Source organism: Mobula hypostoma, chromosome 23, assembly GCF_963921235.1.
Source record: "Mobula hypostoma chromosome 23, sMobHyp1.1, whole genome shotgun sequence".
Classification (NCBI taxonomy): Eukaryota; Metazoa; Chordata; class Chondrichthyes; order Myliobatiformes; family Myliobatidae; genus Mobula; species Mobula hypostoma.
Genome location: NC_086119.1, coordinates 51556578 through 51581657, shown reverse-complemented (window position 1 = coordinate 51581657; position 25080 = coordinate 51556578). Strand labels below are relative to the sequence as shown.

General features: G+C 42.4%; 1 protein-coding gene across 1 annotated transcript in view; it reads right to left on the bottom strand.

The window, feature by feature from the left end:
• Nucleotides 1–479: 479 nt before the first annotated feature.
• ankfy1 (ankyrin repeat and FYVE domain containing 1) overlaps nt 480–25080 on the bottom strand; it is a 98995-nt gene continuing 74394 nt past the window's right edge. The window contains exons 20-25 of the mRNA XM_063031506.1: nt 22061–22208; nt 19659–19749; nt 16920–17044; nt 14285–14431; nt 13301–13391; nt 480–5171 (exon numbers count right to left, since the gene is read on the bottom strand). Coding sequence (XP_062887576.1) covers nt 5039–5171; nt 13301–13391; nt 14285–14431; nt 16920–17044; nt 19659–19749; nt 22061–22208 — 735 coding nt within the window. The 3' untranslated portion in view covers nt 480–5038. The remainder of the gene's footprint in view (nt 5172–13300; nt 13392–14284; nt 14432–16919; nt 17045–19658; nt 19750–22060; nt 22209–25080) is intronic.

Genomic DNA, 25080 nt, shown 5'->3' with positions numbered 1-25080 from the left:
GTTTCAGCTTCCTGAATTCTACATATTTTTCCCTTTTCTTTTCAACTAAATTTCAATTTCTCTGATCACAGCTCCTTAACCTTGTCATCCTCGTCTTTCTTCTTCATAGGGACATGTTAGTCCTAGATTCTGACCAGTTGACTTTTAAACAACTCCCAAGTTAAACGTGGACTTGCCTAATAATAATTGCTCTCAAGCTACTTACCCTGGCTTCTGCCCAATAACGTCTATAATTAGCCTTTCACCCAAGGTCTAGTCTAACCCTCAAAACACTGCCAACTGTAAAGAGTTATGATCACTACTCCCAAAATGCTCCCTACTTAAACTCCAATTACCTGGCCAGGTTTATTTCTCCACAATGTAGCATAGCCCTTTCCTGGCTGGATTATCTGCATGTCAAAACATCGCATGCCATTGTGGAAGAGGTTTAAGAAAACGTTACTCAAAGGAAAACCACTTAACCAATCAACTCGGAAAAGTGCTAGTTTTGTAGCAACTTAAAAAAAGTTTAATAGAAAACTGATTCAAGAGCAAGATCGAGCTGAATTGTACAGTTAAAATTTGGGCATGTTAAAAACTTACAGTATTAATTCCTCCTAACCTCCCCTTCATTTTCAAGATGTGTGGATGCCATATTCAGGGCAAAGTTAACACCCTATGAATTGTGCTTTTCTCCTTTCAGGTTCCAGCTGGACAATCATAGCAGTGATTATCATCTGCAATTGCAGGTGAATAGCCATGTAATAGTTTCATGTCTGTTAGTTGTGGGTTCCTTTGCAGAAGTACAGCAAATGTAAAAATTGCTTTATTATGTGATGTGTGCTCCCTTAACCTAGTAGATTATCATTTGACCAGTTAATGGGTTGGGGGAATGGTACACAGGTAATAATCTGATCAGTGTTGGAAATACTCAGCTAGTCTGATTTCCAGTTTTATTTTTATTTTGGATCTCCAGCATCTGCAGGGCTTGCCTTTGGTTTATTAATAAGTTATTGAATAGTGTGTATTGAATGGAACAACTCATGCACGCTCAGCACAGCATTTCTGGTCTCAAACACCTCCTGCAATAATCACTGATGGAAGACTGCGAATGCATCCTTGTCAAATACCATTTACAAATTTACTCGTGCTTGAGCTCGCATTTGTATAGCATATTTCATGATCTCAAAGCAATTCAGAAGCTTGTCAGCATTAATGATGGAACAGAACAGTCCCTCTGCACAAGTCTTGCAAACAATGTTCGCTAATGGTTAGACGTAATTCACTCTGCAGAATAATCTCTGGTCAAGGCATCAGATTTCACATCTAATGTTCTGGGGGTTGTTATATGCTTCTGTGACCTGTGCTGATAGACCAGGCTTATGCTGAAGCTGGCATTTTGAGTACTTCAAACATTAGCACTGAACCATACTCAAATTTAGAGGCTTGCTACTATGAAGTGAGGGCCTCAGTCGGTCAGAGTAGACCATGGATATTGCCTCCAAGCGGAGTAGCTACGCAAGCTTGGGCAGTACAAGATGGAGCGCAAACTCCCCTTCTCTACATATCTGATGAAACCAAAGGAACGGCAGTTTGGTACCAGCAGCACAGGACTCAATGTAGGACTGCCTTAAGGACTCCAGCTCTCGATTTTTCTTTTGGGGTACAGCTGCAAGGCAGCGGAGGTTTGAGTTCAGAGTTGCTACTATACTAACATATTTAACTTCAAGCTGAATTTCAGTAAAGCTTGATCTGAGTATCTTTCCATTACATTAAATAGAACTAGCATTTTAAAAAATTGGTCCTTTAAATCCCCATTTTCCTGCTTATTTGAAAACCACTTGGGTGCCTTTTTCTCTGGAACAACATAGAACTAATGAATAACAGCCTAGATTTTGTGGTATATGGTGCAGCAAGATCTTTCCAGACAAGTGTGTAGTCTGTTGCCACATGTGCACCCATTTTTACTCCATTCCTTCAGGAGAGATTGTACTAACCATCACACAATCACAGCTAAGGTTAATTATTGATCCCAGCTCCAATGAATGCTGGCACAGATTGACACCCAGCCAAATGCAAGCATTGTGTAAAGTCTACTGTTCAAATGAACAGGAAATAACTGCAATTCTGCAAAATCTGTATTTTTTTCCATATAACATAGGTAATCATATACAAGTTATTAAATGTACTGTCTAAATATATAAGAAAGACATGATTGTTGTGGTTTCCAATGCACACAGACATGTATAGCTGTTCTGACATTTCACAGGTTTACTCATTAAAGTAACACTGATCTATGGCTCAAGCCACATCTATTTTGATGCTGGTCCGCGACCACCTTTGATGCTATAACTGAGAATTACAGACTTTATTTAGAATTAGAGGCAGGCTTCTGTTCCCAAAGACGGTTATATTGATTACCATATCCTCAAGCACCACTGGCAGCAACATACTGGATCAATGTTGCTGCACAGACTTACTCATCTATACACTGTAAACATACATAAACACACTATTATAGGACAATTGTGCGACAAGTTTAAATGTAAGTGCAAAACAGGTATCTTCTAATACTGAAAAATGAAGAAAAAGCCAAATTCCTAACTCATGGGCACTGCTATTCAAACAGATCTCTATATACAGTATTGATTTGTTCTTTGAAGTAAATTTAATATTTGTGAATTTGTTTGTAGAGCACTGCTCACTGGAGAACATTTGGTGAACATGTGACGTTGATATTTAGCAAGACGCTGTCCTCAGTGGCTTGACACTAGTCATTACACAGGAGACCAAGGACAAAAGGCACTGGCAACAGCAGGGAGTAGAAGGAATAAGATGTTGGTGCTTTTGCTGCAATTTGAGCTCCATAAGCAATTGCTGACCTAATGGGCAGTCATTCAGACCAAGATACCACCCTCTGGACTGGCTACAAACTTCATCTGTCTGCTAACAGCAAACAGTAACTGAGGATGTTGATTATGCTAATGTCCACAAGCTAACTGATTACCCTTTCAAACGATGATGCAAAAATCAACTGTTTCTGTTCATCAATCTAAATGAAAGCCACATCAATAGACAGCAGAATACATTTTAGAGGCATTAAATCAGTCTTGAAATTCTGTATGTTGGTCGGATGAAATGAGAGATCTTGTGATTTTTGCTACACCATTCACTTTTATTAGATGCAGTTTCACAGGCCAGCATCTGCATCAAAGCACTGTGACTATTTGGATAAAAGTTACTTCAAATCAAATGCTCTTAGAATATACTAAAATGGACCTGTTGTATCATGACTCCGCATGAATCAAGTGAGCTTGGCATTTGTCTCTGGCAAGCCTCAACACGAATATAATGCTGGGTAATTTAGTAAAATAAGCTGGTAGTACAGTTTGTTTAGCCAATGAAGGAAAAATATTCAAGTCAAGTAAATAGTGTCCTGAATCTACCCCATTATTAAACTTTATTTCAAAGGGAATTCAACACTACCACATTAGTTCAAAGCAATTGCTGTTAGTCAAAAGATTCTGATAGTTTAATTATATAAGCAGCTTCACAAAGCACACAAGCTGCATTACAAATGCACCAACATCATATTACAGATGGAATGTTATTCAGTACGAGTTGTTGACTTCAACCAAAAAACAAATACAACTTTCCAAAAGGACTAATTTACCCTTCAACCTGTCAATCTGAGCAGAGCAAATAATAGTAAACATTATACATGGGATATCAATGTGGGTATTAACTATTCAGCCCCAGAGCATCAGGCTTCATATTCAAATGGGTTAGGTACAATGCAATGAAGCAGGAAACTTTGCCAAAACACTTTAGAGCATTATATAGCATAGCACAAACTGCACAAAGTACAGCATGTTAAAATGTTTTACACAATTTTCACTGCACATTATGCAGCAATCCTTGAACTAGTGGCTTTATGGTAGAATGGTTATCAAGGTGTAACATCCTCTCCTTTGGGGATGTCCAAATATTATTCACACATACCAAATGACTTCCTTGAGTCTTTTGCGACTAAAGCTTCCGAGATGACGCTATTCAGTTCTTTGTGTGCAGCCAGCAGTAGCAGGATACAAATCTTTCATAGCAAACAATCCCCAGAATTCCAGTAGGAGCACATTAATTACGGGATGTTATGACAGTAGAATAAGCCACATACAGTCTGTACTTTTCCATATAATGGGAACCTAATCAAAAGGACCTATTGAACTAAAACTGGGATATTTATGAAAATTCTGTTCAGTTCCAATGATACGCAGAATTAGCTTCACAAAGGTTAGTCTGATAATGTACTAGTTTGATACTGTACTAAGCAGATTTAAAATGCTATTCTATGTTGTTCCAGTTTAAAAGAGACCATATTCTACCACATAGATGGCTATACATTTGGTTCAAATATGCGCCATTTCCCTTTTTTAAATGGATAGCCATTCAACTGGTACAATAAATTAGTGTTACCAATTTCTTCCCACAGATCTAGATCAGCAAGTCAATTGCTGTCATCTGTGTACAGGATTAACAGAAATAAATATTAAAGTAGTTACCATATACAGTCCATGTGGAGAAGTGGACAGTCAATAGGGGTTGAGTTGGTCTATACTGCTCCACGTTTAACTTCACATGGGCTTTTAAGAATACATTCTGAACAGAGCAGGAGAAGGAAGAACAGCATTACAACTGATTAATGAGGAAGATTTTTAAAAATACGGTTTAACAGAACTGAAGGGTGTTCACTTGAAACAACACCAGGTCCTGAATATTTCTACCATACAACCCTGTAAGAATAGGGTCATACTAACCCCAGCCAGAAGCACCTGCAGTCAACTCTGCACGATTCACCTGGCTAAGTATCTGTTCATTCAGTAATACCAAATCCATTGTTACAATCAAACAACGTAATTTCAAACCCAGTAATATAATTCAATCTTCAAGTGTTTAGACTTCTCTTTAAAGGTGCTAGTCCAATTGGAGCTTCCAGTTGCTGGAAAGGCATTGTGTAGTGCTGGTAAAACACAAAACGGAAGAGCAGAGCCACTATCAAGTACTAAGAGACTCCACCCAGTGTCAGGACGTCGAAGCAGATGTCACACACCCTCACTGGCTTGTTCAAATCAAACTTGATGATCGGAATTTCCTTCATTGAACACTTGTGACATAGCAATCGTCCACAGTGGCGGCTGTCAAGAAAAAGGGTAATTGTATCAAGAGTCAGCAGTTCCTGGAAACAGCACATTGTTTTCATCTAGTAAACATCTTAACAACCTTGACTGTGAATGGCACAATCTTATTTCCCAGCTGCTTTTAACATTTTATTACAAATCTTTTCACTGGAGTGAAATGGTAAATAAATATTTTAAAAATATGGTTAAGAGAAACAACCATCTTTAATCAGTTAAGGCTTGTATTATTACTATTCCATTTCCAAATCCCCATCACTCCAAGCACTTACAAACTACTGTTGAAGAATAGTTAACACAAATTACTCTGCAGATGCTGGGGTCAAAGCAGCACTCACAACACGCTGGAGGAACTCAGCAGGTCGGGCAGCATCCGTGGAAACGATGAGTCGATGTTTCGGGCCGGAACCCTTCGTCAGGACTGTAGAGGGAGGGGGCAGAGGCCCTATAAAGAAGGTGGGGGGAGGGTGGGAAGGAGAAGGTTGGTAGGTTCCAGGTGAAAAACCAGTAAGGGGAAAGATAAAGGGGTGGGGGCGGGGAGGCAGGGAGGAGATGGGCAGGAAAGGTGAAGAAGGAATAGGGGGAAACACAATGGATAGTAGAAGGAGGCGGAACCATGAGGGAGGTGATAGGCAGCTGGGGGAGGGGGCAGAGTGACATAGGGATAGGGGAAGGGAGAGGGAGGGAATTACCAGAAGTTGGAGAATTCTATGTTCATACCAAGGGGCTGGAGACTACCTAGACGGTATATGAGGTGTTGCTCCTCCAACCTGAGTTTAGCCTCATCATGGCAGTAGAGGAGGCCATGTATGGACATATCTGAATGGGAATGGGAAGCAGAGTTGAAGTGGGTGGCTACCGGGAGATCCTGCCTGTTTTGGCAGACGGAGCGGAGGTGCTCAACGAAGCGGTCCCCCAATCTGTGTCGGGTTTCACCGATGTAGAGGAGGCCACACCGGGAACACCGGATGCAATAGATGACCCCAACAGACTCACAAGTGAAGTGTTGCCTCACTTGGAAGGACTGTTTGGGGCCCTGAATGGTGGTAAGAGAGGGGGTGTAGGGACAGGTGTAGCACTTACGCTTACAGGGATAAGTGCCAGGTGGGAGATCCGTGGGGAGGGACGTGTGGACCAGGGAGTCGCGGAGGGACCGATCCCTGCGGAAAGCGGAGAGGGAAAGATGTGCTTAGTGGTGGGGTCCTGTTGAAGGTGGCGGAAGTTGCAGAGGATAATGTGCTGGATCCGGAGGCTAGTGGGGTGGTAGGTGAGGACAAGGGGAACTCTGTCCCTGTTGTGGTGGCGGGAGGATGGGGTGAGAGCCGAAGTGCGGGAAATGGAGGAGATGTGGGTGAGGGCATCATTGATGACAGCAGAAGGAAAACCATGATCTTTAAAGAAAGATCTTTCCCCTTCCTGGTTTTTCACCTGGAACCTTCCAGCCTTCTCCTTCCTACCCTCCCCCCACCTTCTTTATAGGGCCTCTGCCCTTCCCCCTACAGTCCCGACGAAGGGTTCTGGCCCGAAACGTTGACTCATCATTTCCACGGATGCCGCCCGACCTACTGAGTTCCTCCAGCGTGTTGAAGAATAGTTGTAATATAGGGAAATGTGGCCGCCAGTAAACAATGTCCCAAAAACAGTGTTAGCGAACAGATAATGACATAGGCATCATTTGAAGAGTTACTCTCTCAGGGCAGAGCCCAATATGTAATCCATAGCTAAAGATCTTTTCCATTCTTCAGACAACTTGCTTTGACCTCTCATCTGAAAGGCAACAGTCCAGTGCTGTTATAACCGCTTGATGGCACTCTGGGGCCCATCAGATCAAATGGCTGGAATTTCCTCATTCAGGAGATAGGAATGCTAGCCCACTAAGCTAGAAGGTCTTGAAATTATTTGAGTGAGAGTGTGTGTGTGTGTGTGTGTGTGTGTGTGTGTATATACACACACACACACATCAAAATTAAACAAATTAAGTAGTCAGAGTGCACTTTAAATGCAGCAACAGTGTAAAAGTCAGGAATTTGGTAATCATTGTAAAATGATTCAATCTGGAGAACTGAAGTGATACACTTTCGAAGTTTGAACTTGAAGGTAAGAGTACAACATTAATGGCAGGATTCTTAGAATGTGGAGTAACAGAGAATCTTGTGGTCCACGTCCATAGATACCGTGCCTATAAAAGTATTCACACTCCTTGGAAATTTTCACATTTTATTGTTTTACAACATTGAATCACACTGGATTTAATTTGACTTTTTTGACACTCATCAACAAAAAAAAGAATCTTTTGTTTCAAAATGAAAACAGATCTCTACAAAGTGATCTAAATTATTACATACAAAACAATTGATTGACTAAGAATTCACCCCCCTTCAAGTCAGGGTTTAGTGCATGCATCTTTGGCAGCAATTAGTCTTGAGTCTGTGTCGATAGGTCTATCAGCTTTGCACATCTGGGCACTGCAATCTTCCCCCATTCTTCTTTACAAAACTACTCAAGCTGTGCCAGATTGCATGGGAATGTTTTCAAGTCCAGCCACAAATTTTTAATCGGATTGAAGTCTGGAATCTGACTTGGCCACTCCAAGACTTTGTTGTTTTTAAGCCATTCCAGTGTAGCTTTGGCTTTATGCTTGGGGATCATTGTCTTGCTGGAAAACACATCTTCTCCCAAGTCGCAGTTCTCTTGCAGACTGCATCAGATCTTATTTCAAGGTTTCCTTGTATTTTGCTGCATTCATTTTACCCTCTACCTTCACAAGCTTTCCACAGCCTGCTGCAGTGAAGCATCCCCACAGCATGATGCAGCCACCACCGTGCTTCACGGTAGGGATGGTGTGTTTTGTGATGATGTGCAGTGTTTGGTTTACCCCAAACATAGTGTTTAGTCTCTGATGGCCAAAAAGCTCAATTTTGGTTTCATCAGACCATAGAACCTTCTTCCAACTGACTTCAGAGTCTCCCACATGCCTTCTGGCAAACTCCAGCAAGATTTCATGAGAGTATTCCCCCCTACCCCCCCCCCCCCGCAATCGTGGCTTTCTCTTTGCCACTCTCCCATAAAGCTGAGATTGAAGTACCCGGGCAACAGTCTGAATGCACAGTCTCTCCCATCTCAGCCACTGAAGCTTGTAACTCCTCCAGAGTTGTTATAGTCTCTTGGTGGCCTCCCTCACTAGTCCCCTTCTTGCACAGACACTCAGTTTTTGAGAACGGCCTGTGCTAGGCAGATTTACAGCTGTGCCATATTCTTTCCCTTTCTTGATGACTGACTTAACTGTCCTCCAAGCAATATTCAATGACTTAGAAATTTTCTTGTATCCATCTCCTGACTTGTGCTTCTCATGGAGTTGCTTGGGGTGCTCTTTTGGCAAAAACTACATCATGAAGAGAAGATACTGACTCACCAGCAACTGGACCTTCCAGATACAGGTGTATTTTTACTACAATCAATTGAAATGTCTTGACTGCTCACAGGTGATCTCCATTTAACTAATTCTGTGACTTCTAAAACCAATTGGCTGCACCAGTGATGATTTGGTGTGTCTTATTAAAGGGGGTGAATACTTATGCAATTATTTTGGGTGTTTTATATTTGTAATTGATTTAGGTCTCTGGAGAGATCTGTTTGTACTTTGACACGAAAGAGTCTTTTTCTGTTTAATCAGTCAAGAAAAGCCAAATTAAATCCACTGTGATTCAATGTTGTAAAACAATAAAACATGAAAACTTCCCCGGGGGGGGGGAGGGGAAGAGACTTTTTTTTATATACAAGCACTGTACCTCAAAGCTGCTGTGCAAGTTGATAGGATGGTTAATGGTATGTTGGCCATCATTAGTCAGGGGATTAAGGAAATTTTAGGGAATGAGACAGGGCAGGTGACAGAAGTTTATGTAGGGGAACACCTTGCTTCCAGTGATCACAATGTCATTAATTTCAAAGCATGCAAAAAGGCAGGTCTGGTTTGCAGGTTGAGATTCTAAATTTGAGAAAGGCCAGTTTTGACAGTATCAGAAATGATCTGGCAAGTGTGGATTAAGACAGGCTGATTTCTGGCAAAAGTGTACTTGGTAGGTGGAAGGCCTTCAAAAATGAAATTGAAAGTACAAAGCTTGTATGTGCCTGTCAGAATAAAAGACAAAGATAACAAGTGTAGGGAACCTTGGTTTTCACGAGATATTGAGGCACTTTTAAGAGGGGGAAAAAAAAGGAGGTTCACAGCAGGTATCGGCAGGTAGGAACCAATTGAGGTGCTTGTGGAGTACAAGTAGTACAAGAGAACACTTAAAGAAATCAGGAAGGCCAAAAGAAGACATGAAGTTGCTCTAGCAGACAAGGTGAAGAAGAATCCCAAGTGATATATAAGAGTAAGAGGACCGCAAGGGATCAAAATAGTTATCCATGTGTGGAGGCAAACCAGATGGGGGAGATCTTAAATGAATTATTTGCATCTGTATTTACTCAGGAGATGGACACAGTCTATAGAAGTGAGGCAAAGCAGCATCAACTTCATGGTCCCTGGACAGATTACAGGGGAGGTGTTTGCTACCCTGAAGCATATCAGGGTGTTTAAATTCCCAGGACCCGACAAGGTGTTCTCTCAGATGTAACAAGAGACAAGAGCAAAAATTGCTGGAGCCCTAGCAGAAATAGTTAAATCATTCTTAGCAACATGAGAGGTACCAGAGGACTGGAAGATAGCCAATGTTATTTTGCTGTTTAAAAGCAGTTCTAAACATAAACTAGGAAATTATAGGCCAGTGAGTCGGACATCAGTTGTGGGAAAGTTATTGGAAGGTATTCTAACAGATCAGATAAATAAGTATTTGAATGGACATGGACTGATTAAGGATAGTCGGCATGGCAGGTCATGTCTAACCAATCTTATAGAGTTTTTCAAGGAAGTTATCAGGAAAGTGGATGAAGACAAGGCATTGGATGTTGTCTTCATGGACTTTAGCAAGGCATTTGACAAGGTCCTGCATGGGAGGCTGTCAAGAAGGTTCAGTAGCTCGACATTGAGGATGAGGTTGTAAATTTGATTAGACATTGGCTTTGTGGAGTGGTAGTAGAGTGTTGCCTCTCTGAGTGGAGGCCTGTGACTAGTGGAGTGCCACAGGGATCGGCGCTGGGTCTGTTGTTGTTTGTCATCTATATCATTGATCTGGATGATAACGTGGTGAACTGGATCAGCAAATTTGCAGATGACACCCGGATTAGGGGGGGTAATGGACAGTGAGGAAGGCTAACATGGTTTACAGAGGGATCTGCACCAGCTAGAAAAACGGGCTGAAAAATGGCAGATGGAATTTAAATCAGACAAGTGAGAGGTTTTGCACTTCGGTATGACAAACCAGAGTAGATCTTACACAGTGATGATAGGGCACTGAGGAGTGTGGTAGAACAAAGGGATCTGGGACTATAGGTCCGTAATTCATTCAAAGTGGCGTACAGGTAGATAGGGTCGTAAAGAAAGCTTTTGGCACATTAGCCTTCATAAGTCAATGCATTGAGTGTAGATGGGATGTTATGTTGAAGTTGTATAAGACACTGAGGCCTAATTTGGAGTATTGTGTGCAGTTCTGGTCACCTACCTACAGGAAAAATATAAACAAGGTTGAAAGCGTACAGAGAAAATTTACAAAGTTGTTGCCAGGTCTGGAGGACCTGAGATATAAGGAAAGATTGAATAGGGTAGAATCGTATTCTTTAGAACATAGAAGATTGAGAGGAGATTTGGTAGAGGTATACAAAATTACGAGGGGGTATAGACAGGGTAAACGCAAGCAGGCTTTTTCCACTGAGGTTGGGTGGGACTACAACCTGAAGTCATGGGTTAAGGGTGACAGGTGAAAAGTTTAAGGGGAACATGAGGGGAAACTTCTTCACTCAGAGGGTTGAGAGAGTGTGGACTGAGCTGCCAGCACAAGTGGTTCATGTAAGCATGATTTCAACCTTTAAGAGAAGTTTGGAGAGGTACATGGATGGTAGAGGTGTGGAGGGCTATGGTCCCAGTGCAGGTCGTTGGGAGTAGACAGTTTAAATGGTTTTGGCATGGATTAGATGGGCCAAATGGCCTGTTTCTGTGCTGTATTTCTATGCCTATGTTACAGCTCTATAAAGATCTGGTTAGACCACACAGAGTATTGTGTACGCCTCTTGTTGCCTGATTGTAAATGAATGTGGGGATTAGAGAATGTGTCTCACAAGGAGAGGTTCAGCAAGGTAGGGCTCCTCTCTTTGGAGCTAAAGAGGGTGAGAGGTGACTTGATAGAGATGTACAACATGATAAGTGGCATACACAAGAGTGGAGGGTGGCAATGGCTAGTATAAGAGGGCATATTTTTATGATGTTTGGAGGAAAGTATAGGGGTATGCCAGAGGTTATTTTTTTTAAAAAGCAGAGAGCAGTAAGTGCATGGAATGAACTGTCAGGGGTGGTGGTAGAGGCAGAATTATTAGGGGCATTTAAGAGAGTCACAAGATAGGCACATGTATGAAAGAAACATAAAAGTTATACAGGAGGGAAGTGTTAGATTGATCCTGGAGTAGGTCGAAAGGTTGGCACAACATCATGGACCAAAGGGCCTATACTGTGTGTAATGGCTTCTCCGTAATGTTAACTGCTGAGGTAATGGTTTCTCTGTAGCTGCAATGTTTGGGTTATGACTAGAGATAACGGGACTTTATCCAATGGGAGAATACGTTATTCTTTCTTGTGTGTCTGTAAGCTATTGGATTTGCGGGCTTTTGCCAGAAGGCGCGAGGGGAATGAAGAGAGGAGACACGACTTGAGCAAGTCGGTGGGCTGCCCGACTGGGCGGACTCCGAAGGTCGGCGATGATCGAAGGAGGATCCACGAAGGGGAAGCCATGAGCTCCAACGATTTGTGCACAGACTGTTTAATAAGATTATTGGCGCTTTTTTCTTTAATATTTTCTCTACTAACCACATAGTCAAAGTAAGAGTTATAAAATCTTAATCGTTTAACTGCATATTGTGTACTGTTTGGAAAGAGAAAAACAAAAAAAAATCAACAATTAAATAAAAATAGTAACTATATTTAAAAAGACCACCCAAAAGAAGCACTGATCCTTTTAAAGTTGAGGCAACATTCTGAGAGGCAACCAAGTCTTTCATTCAGGGCAGAAATGTCAAATGTCAAACAGCTAGGATGAACAGTAAATTTCTGGAGGACAAGTTTTAACTAGTGGGGTATCAGCACTGGGGTCACAATTACTTAGAATCGCTATTAGTTATTATACGCAAGGGACTGTGTGATGAATCTGCATTTGCTGATGCAGTATGGAAGAAAAGCAAGTTTGGAGGGGAAAAGGTCTTCAAATGCACAAAGAAAAGCTAAGTGAGATGGCAAATAGAATATAATATGGAAAGAAATAATAGGCCAAACAGAAAAGTAGATTTTAAATTGGTGTCAAGACTAATGAATGTTGTGTCAGATGCCTGCCTGGCTGTTCTTGTTTCAGAGGAGGTTAGTATAGCTTGGTGTCCTCGGAGAGCAAAAACAGTGAGGTACTGTTCATGGCTTCACTGTCCTTTCAGAAATCTGACAGCAGAGAGGAAATACCTGTTCCAAAAATATAGAATGTGTTTTCTTCAGGCGCCTGTACCCCACTCTGATAGCAATGAGAAGAGAGCATGTTCTGGCTTTAATGATGGATGTCTCTTTGAAGATGTTCTGGATGGTGGGAAGGTTAGAGCCCATGATGGCTTTGCAAGTACATTTCCCTTGGAGCACCATCACCATCTCAAGAGAAAGCAATGGAACTTATTCTTTCTGGGCATTACAAGTCTTTGGCACTCACCCGTACAGAGCTGTTGATGCTCATTAATTAGATTCAAGGTCAAGATAGTTTCTTTTGCATAGTGCCACAAAATTGAGGATCTAGGAAGAAAATGGACTGAAACCAAAGATCAGATTATTGAACAGTAAGCAACATACAATGGTGACTAGCTTTTCCGAGGGTCAATTCCTGCTCCAGTGCTATAAAAACAATCACCTATGCCATAGAAACCTCAGTTCATTGACGTTGCACAAGTATACAAACATGATAAGGTTGCTACACGAGTGAAATATACTGGAGCTCAAAAACAAAACTCACCAGTGGTGTTTGCGCATGGTCACTCCAAATTTGGAAATGCACTCGAAGCAGTTGGAACCATCACACCATGGAGGCTCCTTGGACAGCATGTCTGAAACAAGATGCAAAACTCAGCAACTGGGTGGCATCCAAGGTCACCCTGTAGAATCCCTGTGGGACTTCTAAACAGGAGTCTAGTCCCCATAATCTGAATGATTTTTATCAACATCTTTAGATGATACCCAAACATTTCCGAAACTTAATATAAAATAATAAATTGCAGATACTTAAATCGATTTTAAAAATTGCTAGAAAAATTCTGGTCAGGCAGCATCTTTGAAATGAATAACAGTTAACACTTCAAGTATGGGAACCTCCATCAGAAGCGATCCACATCTCAAAGATGTCCTCGTAGGTTGACTGGATACTGGAAATTACTCCTGGGTGTTGTTAAGTGACAAAGAGATCTCAGAAGAGTTGATGGCCATGGGGACATAGCTACTTGCAGGAGAGAGCACACGTGGAGAGAGCCAACGGGACCAAAGAGAATGGCTCTGTTGGGAGGTGTCATGGACCCGATCGACCCAAGGCCATAAGTAATAATCAGGGTGCATGTTTGACCCTACACATTACAAATTCACACATGATGTGTGAAGTCTATGTTGAAGACTCATGGTGACATTCCCAGTGCTGCCGTCTCTGGTGGGTCTATCCCTGCTGTTGGATTGAAGCATGTCACAGGTTGGTACAATTCTATAGCATAACTATTGCTTCATTAGAATGAGACTAATTGGACATGAATGACAGGCTAGCAAGATGACCAGGTGAGTCTTTATAATATTTGAATATTGAGCGTGTTGGATCAGATTGTGATTCAAATTCCAACAGACTGAAAGGAAAATCAGGTCACCACATTCCATTCCCTCCATTGATCACTCTGTTCCAGTATTTAAAACTGCACAAACTACCTTATTAAACCCAGCCCTGCAATTGGTGACACGTTACCTAGAAGCCGAAAGAGCAGCTGCTTTGTGGCCACCTGGTAATTAAAGATGTTGACTCCCTGGTTATTGGTGACACCAAGACGGGCTCCAGCTCGCACAATGGCTCGACATAGATTGGCATTTCCCTTCATGTAGGCCAAAAGCAAGACTGTCAAAGAAATTAAACCAAAACATAGTTATGTGCTACAGCCTCTGATCCCAACATAATTTTATTCAGAGATTTAAGAATACGGCAATAAAAACACTCCATATGACCCAGGGCTCAGTTATACCAATCTGCATTAAATAACCGTGTCATAGAGTCATAGAAAACTACAGCACAGAAACAGGCCCTTTGGCCTATCTAGTCCATACTGAACCATTTAAACTACTAGTACCATCAAACTGCACCCAGTCCATAACCCTTCATGTACCAAACTTCTCTTAATAAATGTCAAAACTGCATCCACAACTTGCGCTGACGGCACATTCCACTCACTCACCAGCCTCTGAATGATGTAGTTTCCCCTCATATTCCCCTTAAAGATTTCACCTTTAACCCAAGACCTCTAGTTCTAGTCTCAACCACCTCAGTGGAAAAAAACCCTGCTTGCATTTACCTTATCTACACCCCTCATTATTTTGTATACCTCTATCAAATCCCCTCTAAATCTTCTGTTCAATCTTTCCTTATAACTCAGGTCCTTTGGACCCAGCAACATCCTTGTACTCTTTCAACCTTCTTTACATCCTTCCTGTAGATAGGTGACCAAAACTGGACACAATATGTCAAATTAGGTCTCACCAACATCTTACACAACATCAGTATAACATTCCAATTCCTGTACTCAATACTTTGATCTACAAGGCCAAAGTGCCAAAAGCTTTCTTTACGGCCCATCTACCTGTGACACAACTTTCAATGAACTATGGATCTGTATTCCCAGATTCCTTTGCTCTACCACACTCCTCAGTGCCCTACCGTTCACTCTGCAAGAGCTATCCTAATTGGTCCTTTCAAAGTGCAACACCTCATACTCATTTGCCATTTTCAGCCCATTTTACCAGCTAGTCCAGATCCCACAGCAAGCTCTGATACTGTCCACTGTACCCTCAATCTTGGTGTTATCTGCAAATTTGCTGATCCAGTTAACCACATCATCATCCAGATCATTGATATAGATAACAAACAGACACAGCATCAATCCCTGCAGCACTCCACTAGTCGCTGCCTTCCAGTCAGAGAGACAACCATCTACTACTGCTCACTGGTTTCTCCCACAAAGCCACTGTCTATTCCAATTTACAACCTCATTTTGAATGCCAAGCGACTGAATCTTCCTGACCAACCTCCCATGCAGGACCCTGTGAAAGGCCTTGCTGAAGTCCATGTAGACAACATCCACTGCCTTGCCTTCAGCAACCTTCCTGGTAACTTCCTCAAAAAACTCTAAGATTGATTAGACACAAAGTACCACGCACAAAGACATGCTATCTATCCAAGTACTCATATCCAGTTCCTTAGAATACCTTCCAATTATTTTCCTACTACTGATGTCAGACTCACTGGCCTATAATTTCCTGGTTTCTTCCCAAGAGTCTTTCTTAAACAGCTGAAGAACGTTAGCTATCCTCCAATCCTGCGGTACCTCACCTGTCGCTAAGGCTGGTTTATGTATCTCTGCTAGGGGCCCTGCTATTTCTGCACTTGCCTCTCGCAAGTCAGGCCCTGGGGATCTGTCCATCCTAATATGCTTCAAGACAGCAAACACCTCCTCTTCTGTAATCTGATGGGTCCATGACCTCACTGCTGCTTTGCCTCTCTGCTATAGAAGGGAGATGTACTGCACACAGGTGCACAAGATAGTCATGTTTTACAGCAGCAAAAGGAGCAATTGGGCAACAAGCAGCAGAAACCACTGGATGGATTCATCTTGATTTTACTTTCCAAACACCATTTCATTCATTTGACTTCTGATTCAAACTCCATATTACACAAACTTAGCTCGTGCTTCCAATTGATCTTTCCCAATTGCATTCTTTTCCTTAGAACACTTGCCCAGTTTCTCCCCCAAGTGTTGATTTCCATACAGATTACAAGACAACTCCTAGGTCACTCAGTCAGAAGGGCAGGATGACCAGGTCACCAGCAACTTCAAGAGATCCAACAGGGCAACTCCAGCTCAGTGACCCTTATAAAGTTCTGACTGGGAAACAGAATGAAAAATGAGTTCCAGGCCAGACAGCATCACTATTTAAAAACTTAGGAAATCTGAAAAAATTAACCACTGATACCTAAAATACAATATATAATCAAAATACATATGAAACTGATAACCCACTATTGAACTGTTTGGAAAGGCTGATGGTTCAGCACCTGGCTCACCAGGTGAAGATTGCTTCTCAACTCACTGAGTGCTGTTCCGTTATACCCCAACATTCTTTCAGTACTTTCCATTGAACCCAGCGAGATGAGAGGGAGCACAGGAACTGGATTCACTGGGAAATACTGTGTACCAACTTAAAAAAAAGAAGAGAATGTTGGGTTATAAAAGAACAACACAATCACTGTAAATCTACTCGCCCTGCACAAAAACCCTCAGCATGCAGATTATAGGATTTTACTGTAGCTGCACTCATTCTGATTTAACACCTACCTGTGTTCCCCTCAGCATCTGGCTTATCCAGTGGGTAATCAGGCATACATTCCAAGAAGAGTTCAAAGATAGTTGCTGCATTCTCTTTCCCATAATGTCCCAATACGTGCATAGGTGACTGTCCCCTGTAGTTGGGGGGGGGGGCGGGGGGGGGGGTAAATGGTTAGAATGCAAATAACAGTTGACAGATGAACACAAAGGCCATGAGATCTGAAGCTGAAAGTTATTGCTGCCAGTATTAGGTTAATATTAGGTACAACTTCATTTTCCTCCAAGTGAATCACTATCTTGGCAAAAACAATTTTAAAAATTCATCTTTTCAAACCCTGTTCATAGCCACTCAAAATCTAATGGGATAACACAAGGAACAGGTTTTCCAACCATTCTCCTCGTGTTTATTTTACTCCTTGAAGGGATGTGGACATTGCTGGTTGATGTTAACACTTAGGGTGCTGTTCAAGCAGATTGCTTTATCCTGGATTTTGCAAACACTTTGTGAAGGTACAAATGGAAAGTATTCCACATTGCTGGGTAGATGTACTAAAGCATCTGGTCAGAGGTGTTCTTTGTTCTGGAGCACAATCAGTGCCACAGCCAGGATGTTGATCAACTTTGCTACATCCAGCGACATCCATTTCCTGATGTCAGGTGGAAAAGAATTAGTTGAATTCTATATTGAGACGGTAGGGTCTCAAGGTGAAAGCCGGGACAGATCACCCACCAGGCATTCCTCAATGCTTCAACTGTTGCTAAATGTCTGCTGCGCATGATATTTGCTAATTAGTTAGCATGTAATCCTTTGTCTATTGATTTACTAGGTCAGTGAGTCTACCTTTCCAGCATGGTTTACTCAACTGCCTACAGCAAAATATCAAGAGTAATGCAGCAAGAGAACTGGCCCTTTCACCCAACTGGTCCATTCCTACCACAGGACCCTCCCAGCTAGTCTCAGTTGCTGGCATTTGGCCCATAACCCTCCAAGTTCTCCCAAATACCATGTACCTATCAAAATACCTCTTAAATATTACAAATGCACCCATCAGCTCCTGAAGCTCCCACAGACTATTTGTACAGGGTGGGTATACAAAATAGCCTACCATCCCTTCTCATTTCTTATGTGACGAAAAACCAAGTTATCAGAAGATTGATGCTAATGAGAGAGGTAAGTGAGACAATGGAGCAGCATTCAAAAATGTTAATGAGAGAGGAGAAAGAGATAACGGAAAGAGACACCAGTCCGAGTACTGACAGACCGATTGCTTTGAACCTGAACTGTTCGAAGTTTGATGGACAGGCGATACAGGGGGATAAAAAGAACAGGTTCACTAAGGCAAGACACACACCACGAGATAACGAGACCCTGGAAGTGCGGTGTGCCCCCACAAATTGGTGAGAGTTTGGAGGTCTGGTCGCGGGAACTGACCATAGACGCACAGGGTGAAAAGGTTCGATCGGCGGGAACCTGGTGTGTGTGTCTGCCCTTGCCTGGGTGCCGGGTTCACCGCGGAAGAACGGTCGTATCCAGAACGGAGGGGTCACAGTCGGTGACCACAGAAGACATAAAAGGGTTTGCCCGAAAGCTAACTGCGAAGAACGAAGGTCTGTGTGAATCAGAATTTGCATATTATCTCTCTCTCTCTCTCTCCAACGGCACAGAAGCGATTACTGCGAACAGTCCTAAGCTGAACTGAACTCTGCGTCACTTGAGACTGACCATTTTACCCTTAGACTGCGATAGAGCTTGTTTGATTCCTATTACCCTAGTTCTGTGTACATGTGTGTTTTATCATTGCTAATCTGTTACATTCATTTCCCTACGATTAGAGTACTGCGTTACTTATTTCTTTAATAAAACTTTCTTAGTTCCAGTAATCCAGACTCCAACTAAGTGGTCCATTTCTGCCGGTTTGGCAACCCAGTTACGGGGTACATAACACCAAGTTCCACCCAAATGGCTTCATTAGATGATCCAAGAATATCTTCTCCAAGCATTGCTGTTATGTCTTCCCTTGTCAAAAAGGCCACAACCCCTCCAGCTTTATCTTTTCCTCTGTCCCAGAACAATGAGCTGCGAATCCTGCCCATCTCTCAGCCATGTTTCAGTTATGGCCACAAAAACTCAGTCCCCAGAGACAACCTACAGTGAATTCATCTGCCTTACATGTCAAGTTAAAGGCTTTGAAAATAGATGCAATTTAAAGCCGAGATCCCACTTGCCCTTTTACTGTGAACACGGCCATCCTGATTGTTAGGCTTACACACTCAAGTTGCTTCTCACTGACTTCCCTCTCAAGTCCCACACCTGCCCTCTTTGGTGGCAAAGCATACTTCTCCTTAGGACACCTGTCCCCCTCCAGCTCAAGTGCAACCACTCTGCCTTATACAGGTTGCCCCTACCCCAAAAGAGAATCTGAATTTCTGCCACACATTCATCTGGCCTGGAACAATTCTGTTCCTGGATTCACCAGCACACGGCACCAGGAGTAAGCCAGAGATCACTACCCTTGAGGTTTATACTTTAATCTATTTACAAAATATCTCTCATTACCACAAAGCAAATTAACGGTTTTACAAATGTATGCTCACAGGAATAGAAATTAAAACTCATACTTCAAGCAAGTTGCTTAAGTAACCAAGTCACAGACATCTGAATTGCATTAGGCTTCATGAAAATGTGTCAGTGAAAAGGCAAACAGAATACTCATTTTCCACAATATCCCTCTGTCCAACCGATCATACCTCAGATTGAAAACTTCAGCATCGACACTGCACTCCGTTAGGAGAACACGCACCACGCTGAGGCGACCATGCATAACTGCCAGATGAAGGGCTGGAAAAAATGTAATGAGGTTGATCAGTCAAGCTATTGGAAAGTATAAACTCACCAAAATAAATGTAAAAGTCCCATTGAGATGGCAGCTAATACAAAATTTCTACAACTACAACCTACCTGTAATTTATTTATTTTTTTTTTTAAACACACATCAGGACTGCTTTGGAAAATCGTCTAATGTGCACTCCAGTGGTGAATTCTAACACTAACAAAAAGCTGAACAGCAACAGATCCTCAGTTATCCAAATTGTTTTAACTCCCTACATTAGTAACTCATGAGCCTAAACTTAGCAGTAATAATTTAATTAAAGAAACAGAGGCAATGGAAAATATTGGAAATCTAGTAATAATGGTTAAACTAGCATTGCTCTATATTGAGGGGAGTTTCACTCCACAATTTGACATCTTTCAGAAATTTCCTTCTGAACACTGGCTATTCATCTCTCGATCCCCAAATTGCAACATTTCTCCTTGATTCTAGAGGTAGGATTGCTGAAAATCTGGTTGAATGAGGATAGATTAGATGAAGGGTCTCCACTCAAAACATCTGCTCATTCCCTCCACAGATGCTGCCTAACCTGCTGAGTTCAACCAGCACTTGGTTTCCAACAGTCATGTCTCTGTGGTAATCACATGGTGTTACAAACATTGTTACTCACTCACTGAGTGGGAATCATTGGCTAGGTTGGTGATTTTCCATCCATGGAGACAGCTAACAGCAACAGCCAATGGTTCTGGACTCAGAACCTTTCTGAAGGAACATTCTCTGAAGAAGATTAGTGACCCTGACATGTTTTCACCCCGACATGGTTTCATGATTACAGAGCTTTATGGTTATGTTGCTCGCTTTTATTATGAAAAACTATTCCAATTTAATTTCTTAAATCCACCAGTGGCCATGGTGGGATTCAGAGCCATATTTCTAGATCAATGGCCCAGAACTTTGGCTGCTGATCAGTAACTTCACTGTTTTTTTTTGAATGAACCACTTTTCTCAAGTACATCTTAAAGCCCTTGACAGAGATTATAGTTAAAAAATTAAATGTCAAAGAACTTAGAAATGTGGCCAATTTCTGAGCAGAGTTTTCTTGTGTATTCACATGTTATAGTGAAGCATTAAACACAAGACAATCGTTCTCCCTTTTCCTTCTGCTCCAGTTTCCTAAGCATCACTAACTTCATTCCCTTGAGCTGCCTAGGACCTGGAATACTCAATCTCTTCCTCCTCTTCCTTGAGGATTGACTCACACTGATCATGTGTCTTAGTGTGATATGCGGTTCAGTGATCACATTCATAAGAACAGCCTGGGGAAATATGACAATGACAAGGTCGTGATGGGGGTCATCAACAACGATGAGATGGCCTACAGAGAGGAGATGGAAGAGCTAGAAGCCAGATGTCAGGCAAATTAATCCTTCTCAATGTCAGCAAGATAAAGGAAATGGTCATCAACTTCAGGAAAACTTTCATCACTCACACCCCTCTTTATAATGGCGGCACAGCGGCGGAAACCACGAGCAGTTTAAATTCCTGGGAGTGCATAGCTCACATAGCCTCTCAAAGTCCCAGAACAGATTCTGCACAATCAGAAAAGATCATCAACACCTCCATTTTCTGAGGAGGTCTGGACCATGCACATCTAAGCTCACGTCATTCTACAGATGCGCAGTAGACAGCATCCTAACAAGCTGCATCACTGCATGGGATGGAAACTACGCAGCGGCGGACAGGAAGGCTCTACACGTGTAGTCAAAACGACCCAACAAGAACATGTATATAGAAAGGTGCCAGGAAAGGCCAGTATCATGAAGGATCACACCCACCCTGCTCATGGACTATTTGTCTCATTCCAGTCAGGGAGGAGGTTATGCAGCACCCACGTCAGGACCACTAGGCTAAAAAACAGTTACTTTCTCCAAGCAGCAAGGCTGATCAACATTTCCATCCACAAACCCACCCCACCACACCCCCAACCACCACTGCTGTATCATTTCCTGTCAGTCACCCCATGTACAGATATCCTGTGCCTAGCTTCACTTTATGGACATACAATCTATGTATATAAGGTATGTTATGCATTTGTGTTTTTAAAATTATTGTATTCTTTGTCTTTGTTTTGTTTTGTGCTGCGTTGGATCTGGAGTAACAATTATTTCGTTGTCCTTTATACTTGAGTACTAGAAATGACACTAAACAATCTTGAACCTTGTGTTTTTCTTGTTGCTTTGCTGATAAAGTGATGCAAAAGCTAATGTTCAAACACATGAGCTCACAGCCTGTTGAAATCAATCATTGCCAGTCCCCTACCATTGTTCCCATTCTCATCAACAGCAGGAAACTCCACACCGTTCTCCAGCAGCACAGAGCAGATAGTTGGTAGGTCCTGCTGAGCCGCAAGGTGGAGGGCTGTCTGACGGTGCTTTGTCAACTCATTCACTTTGGCCCCTGCAAGGAGCTGGAACACAGGAAACAGCACATCAGGATGATAGACTGCAACTGACAATCAAATCCAGATTGAAGTTAATTTGGTTGCAGCTGAAAGAAAGCAGGGTCAAGTTATGAACATAGACTGCTCAGTACCAATAATAAACAGACGTGTGAGTGAATAACTGCCTTACAACATAGAAACCTTACAGCACAATACAGGCCCTTCGGCCCACAATGCGATGCCGAATATGTACTTACTTTAGATATTACCTAGGGTTACCCATAGCCCTCTATTTTTCTAAGCTCCATGTACTTATCCAGGAATCTCTTAAAAGACCCTATCATATCCGCCTCCACCACCGTCGTCGGTAGCCCATCCCACGCACTCACCACTCTCTGCGTAAAAAACTTATCCTGACATCTCCTCTGTACCTACTTTCCAAGCACCTTAAAACTGTGCCCTCTCATGTTAGCCATTTCAGCCCTGGGGAAAAAGCCTCTGACTATCCATGCGATCAATGCCTCTCATCATCTTATACACCTCTATCAGGTCACCATTCATCCTCCGTCGCTCCAAGGAGAAAAGGCCGAGTTCACTCAACCTGCTTTCATAAGGCATGCTCCCCAATCCAGGCAACATCCTTGTAAATCTCCTCTGCACCCTTTCTATGGTTTCCATATCCTTCCTGTAGTGAGGCGATCAGAACTGAGCACAGTACTCCAAGTGGGGTCTGACCAGGGTCCTATGTAGCTGTAACATTACCTCTCGGCTCCTAAATTCAATTCCACGATTGATGAAGGCCAATACACCGTATGCCTTCTTAACCACACGGTCAACTTGCGCAGCTGCTTTGAGCGTCCTATGGACTCAGACCCCAAGGTCCCTCTAATCCTCCAAACTGCCAAGAGTCTTACCATTAATACTATATTCTGCCATCATATTTGGCCTAACAAAATAAACCACCTCACACTTATCTGGGTTGAACTCCATCTGCCACTTCTCAGCCCAGTTTTGCATCCTATCAATGTCCCGCTGTAACCTCTGACAGCCCTCCACACTATCCACAACACCCCCAACATTTGTGTCATCAGCAAATTTACTAACCCATCCCTCCACTTCCTCATCCAGGTCATTTATAACAATCACGAAGAGTAAGGGTCCCAGAACAGATCCTTGAGGCACACCACTGGTCACTGACTTCCTCGCAGAATATGACCCATCTACAACCACTCTTTGCCTTCTATGGGCAAGTCAATTCTGGATCCACAAAGCAAGGTCCTGTTGGATCCCATACCTCCTTACTTTCTCAATAATCCTTACATGGGGTACCTTATCAGATGCCTTGCTGAAATCCATATACACTACATCTACTGCTCTACCTTCATCAATGTGTTTAGTCACATCCTCAAAAAATTCAATCAGGCTCGTCAGGCACGACCTGCCTTTGACAAAGCCATGCTGACTGTTCCTAATCATATTATGCCTCTCCAAATGTTCATAAATCCTGCCTCTCAGGATCTTCTCCATCAACTTACCAACCACTGAAGTAAGAGTCAGTAGCCTATAATTTCCTGGGCTATCTCTACTCTCTTTCTTAAATAAGGGAACAACGTCAGCAACCCTCCAATCCTCCGGAACCTCTCCCGTCCCCATTGATGATGCAGAGATCATTGCCAGAAGCTCAGCAGTCTCTTCCCTCGCCTCCCACAGTAGCCTGGCGTATATCTCGACCGGTCCTGATGACTTATCCAAGATATAGTGAAAAGTTTGTCTTGAAAACTGTTTGTACAGATCAAATTATTACACAGTGCATTCAGCTAGAATAGGTAGAACAATAATGCAGAATAAAGCGCAAAAGCTACTGAAAAAGTGCAAGATTGTATGTAACAGTGTAGATTATAAGGCCTGAAGTTCATCTCATCATACAAGAGATCAGTTCAAGAGTAGTGGGATAGATACTGTCCTTGAGTCTGGTGGCTTGAGCTTTTAGACTTTTGTATTTTTTTTTTGTTGTTGACCCATGGAAGAGGGGAGAAGACAGAATGTCCAGGTGGGTGAGGTTTTTGATTATGTTGTCCGTTTTACTGAGGAAGTGAGAAGTATAGGCAGAGTTCATAGAGGCCATTTTCCACAATGTGCTGAGCTGTGTCCTCAACTATCTGTAGTCTCTTGCAGTCACACTGCCATATCAAGCCACATGCACCCTGACAGAATGCTATCTATGGCGCATCAATAAGAATTGGTAAGCATCATCAAGGACATGCTGAATTTCTTTAGCCTCCCAAGCAAGTAGAGACATTGGTGAACTTTCTTGGGCGTGACATCAACATGGTTGGACCAGGAAAGGCTATTGGTGATGTGCATACTTAGGAGCTTGAAGCTCTCAACCTCTACATCACCTATATGGATAGGAGCATCTGCACCAACAACCTCTACATCACCTATATGGATAGGAGCATCTGCACCAACTTCACTTTCTGAAGTCAACAACCAGCTCTTTTGTTTTGCTGACAATGATGGAAAGGTTGTTGTCAGGATACCATGTCACTCAGCTCTCCATCTCCTTCCTGTACCCAATTCATTGCTATTTGAGATGTGGCCTGCCAAGTAGTATCATCTGCAAACTGTTAGATGGAGTTAGAGCTGAATCTAGCCATGCAGTTGCATCTACGAGAGAGAGAGAGGGGGATGAGGACACAACCTTATGGAAATGTTGACTATCTTTACTGCCGTCTGTTGGTCAGAAAGTCAAGGATCCAGATGCAGAGAGAAATTACCTTAGTTACGTTGAAGAAGCAATACAGTGTCTTGTAAAAGTATTCAGTCCCAACCCTTTGTTCACACAAATCAGTATTACAACCAGGGATTTCGACCAATTTGACTGAAAATTTTTATTTGT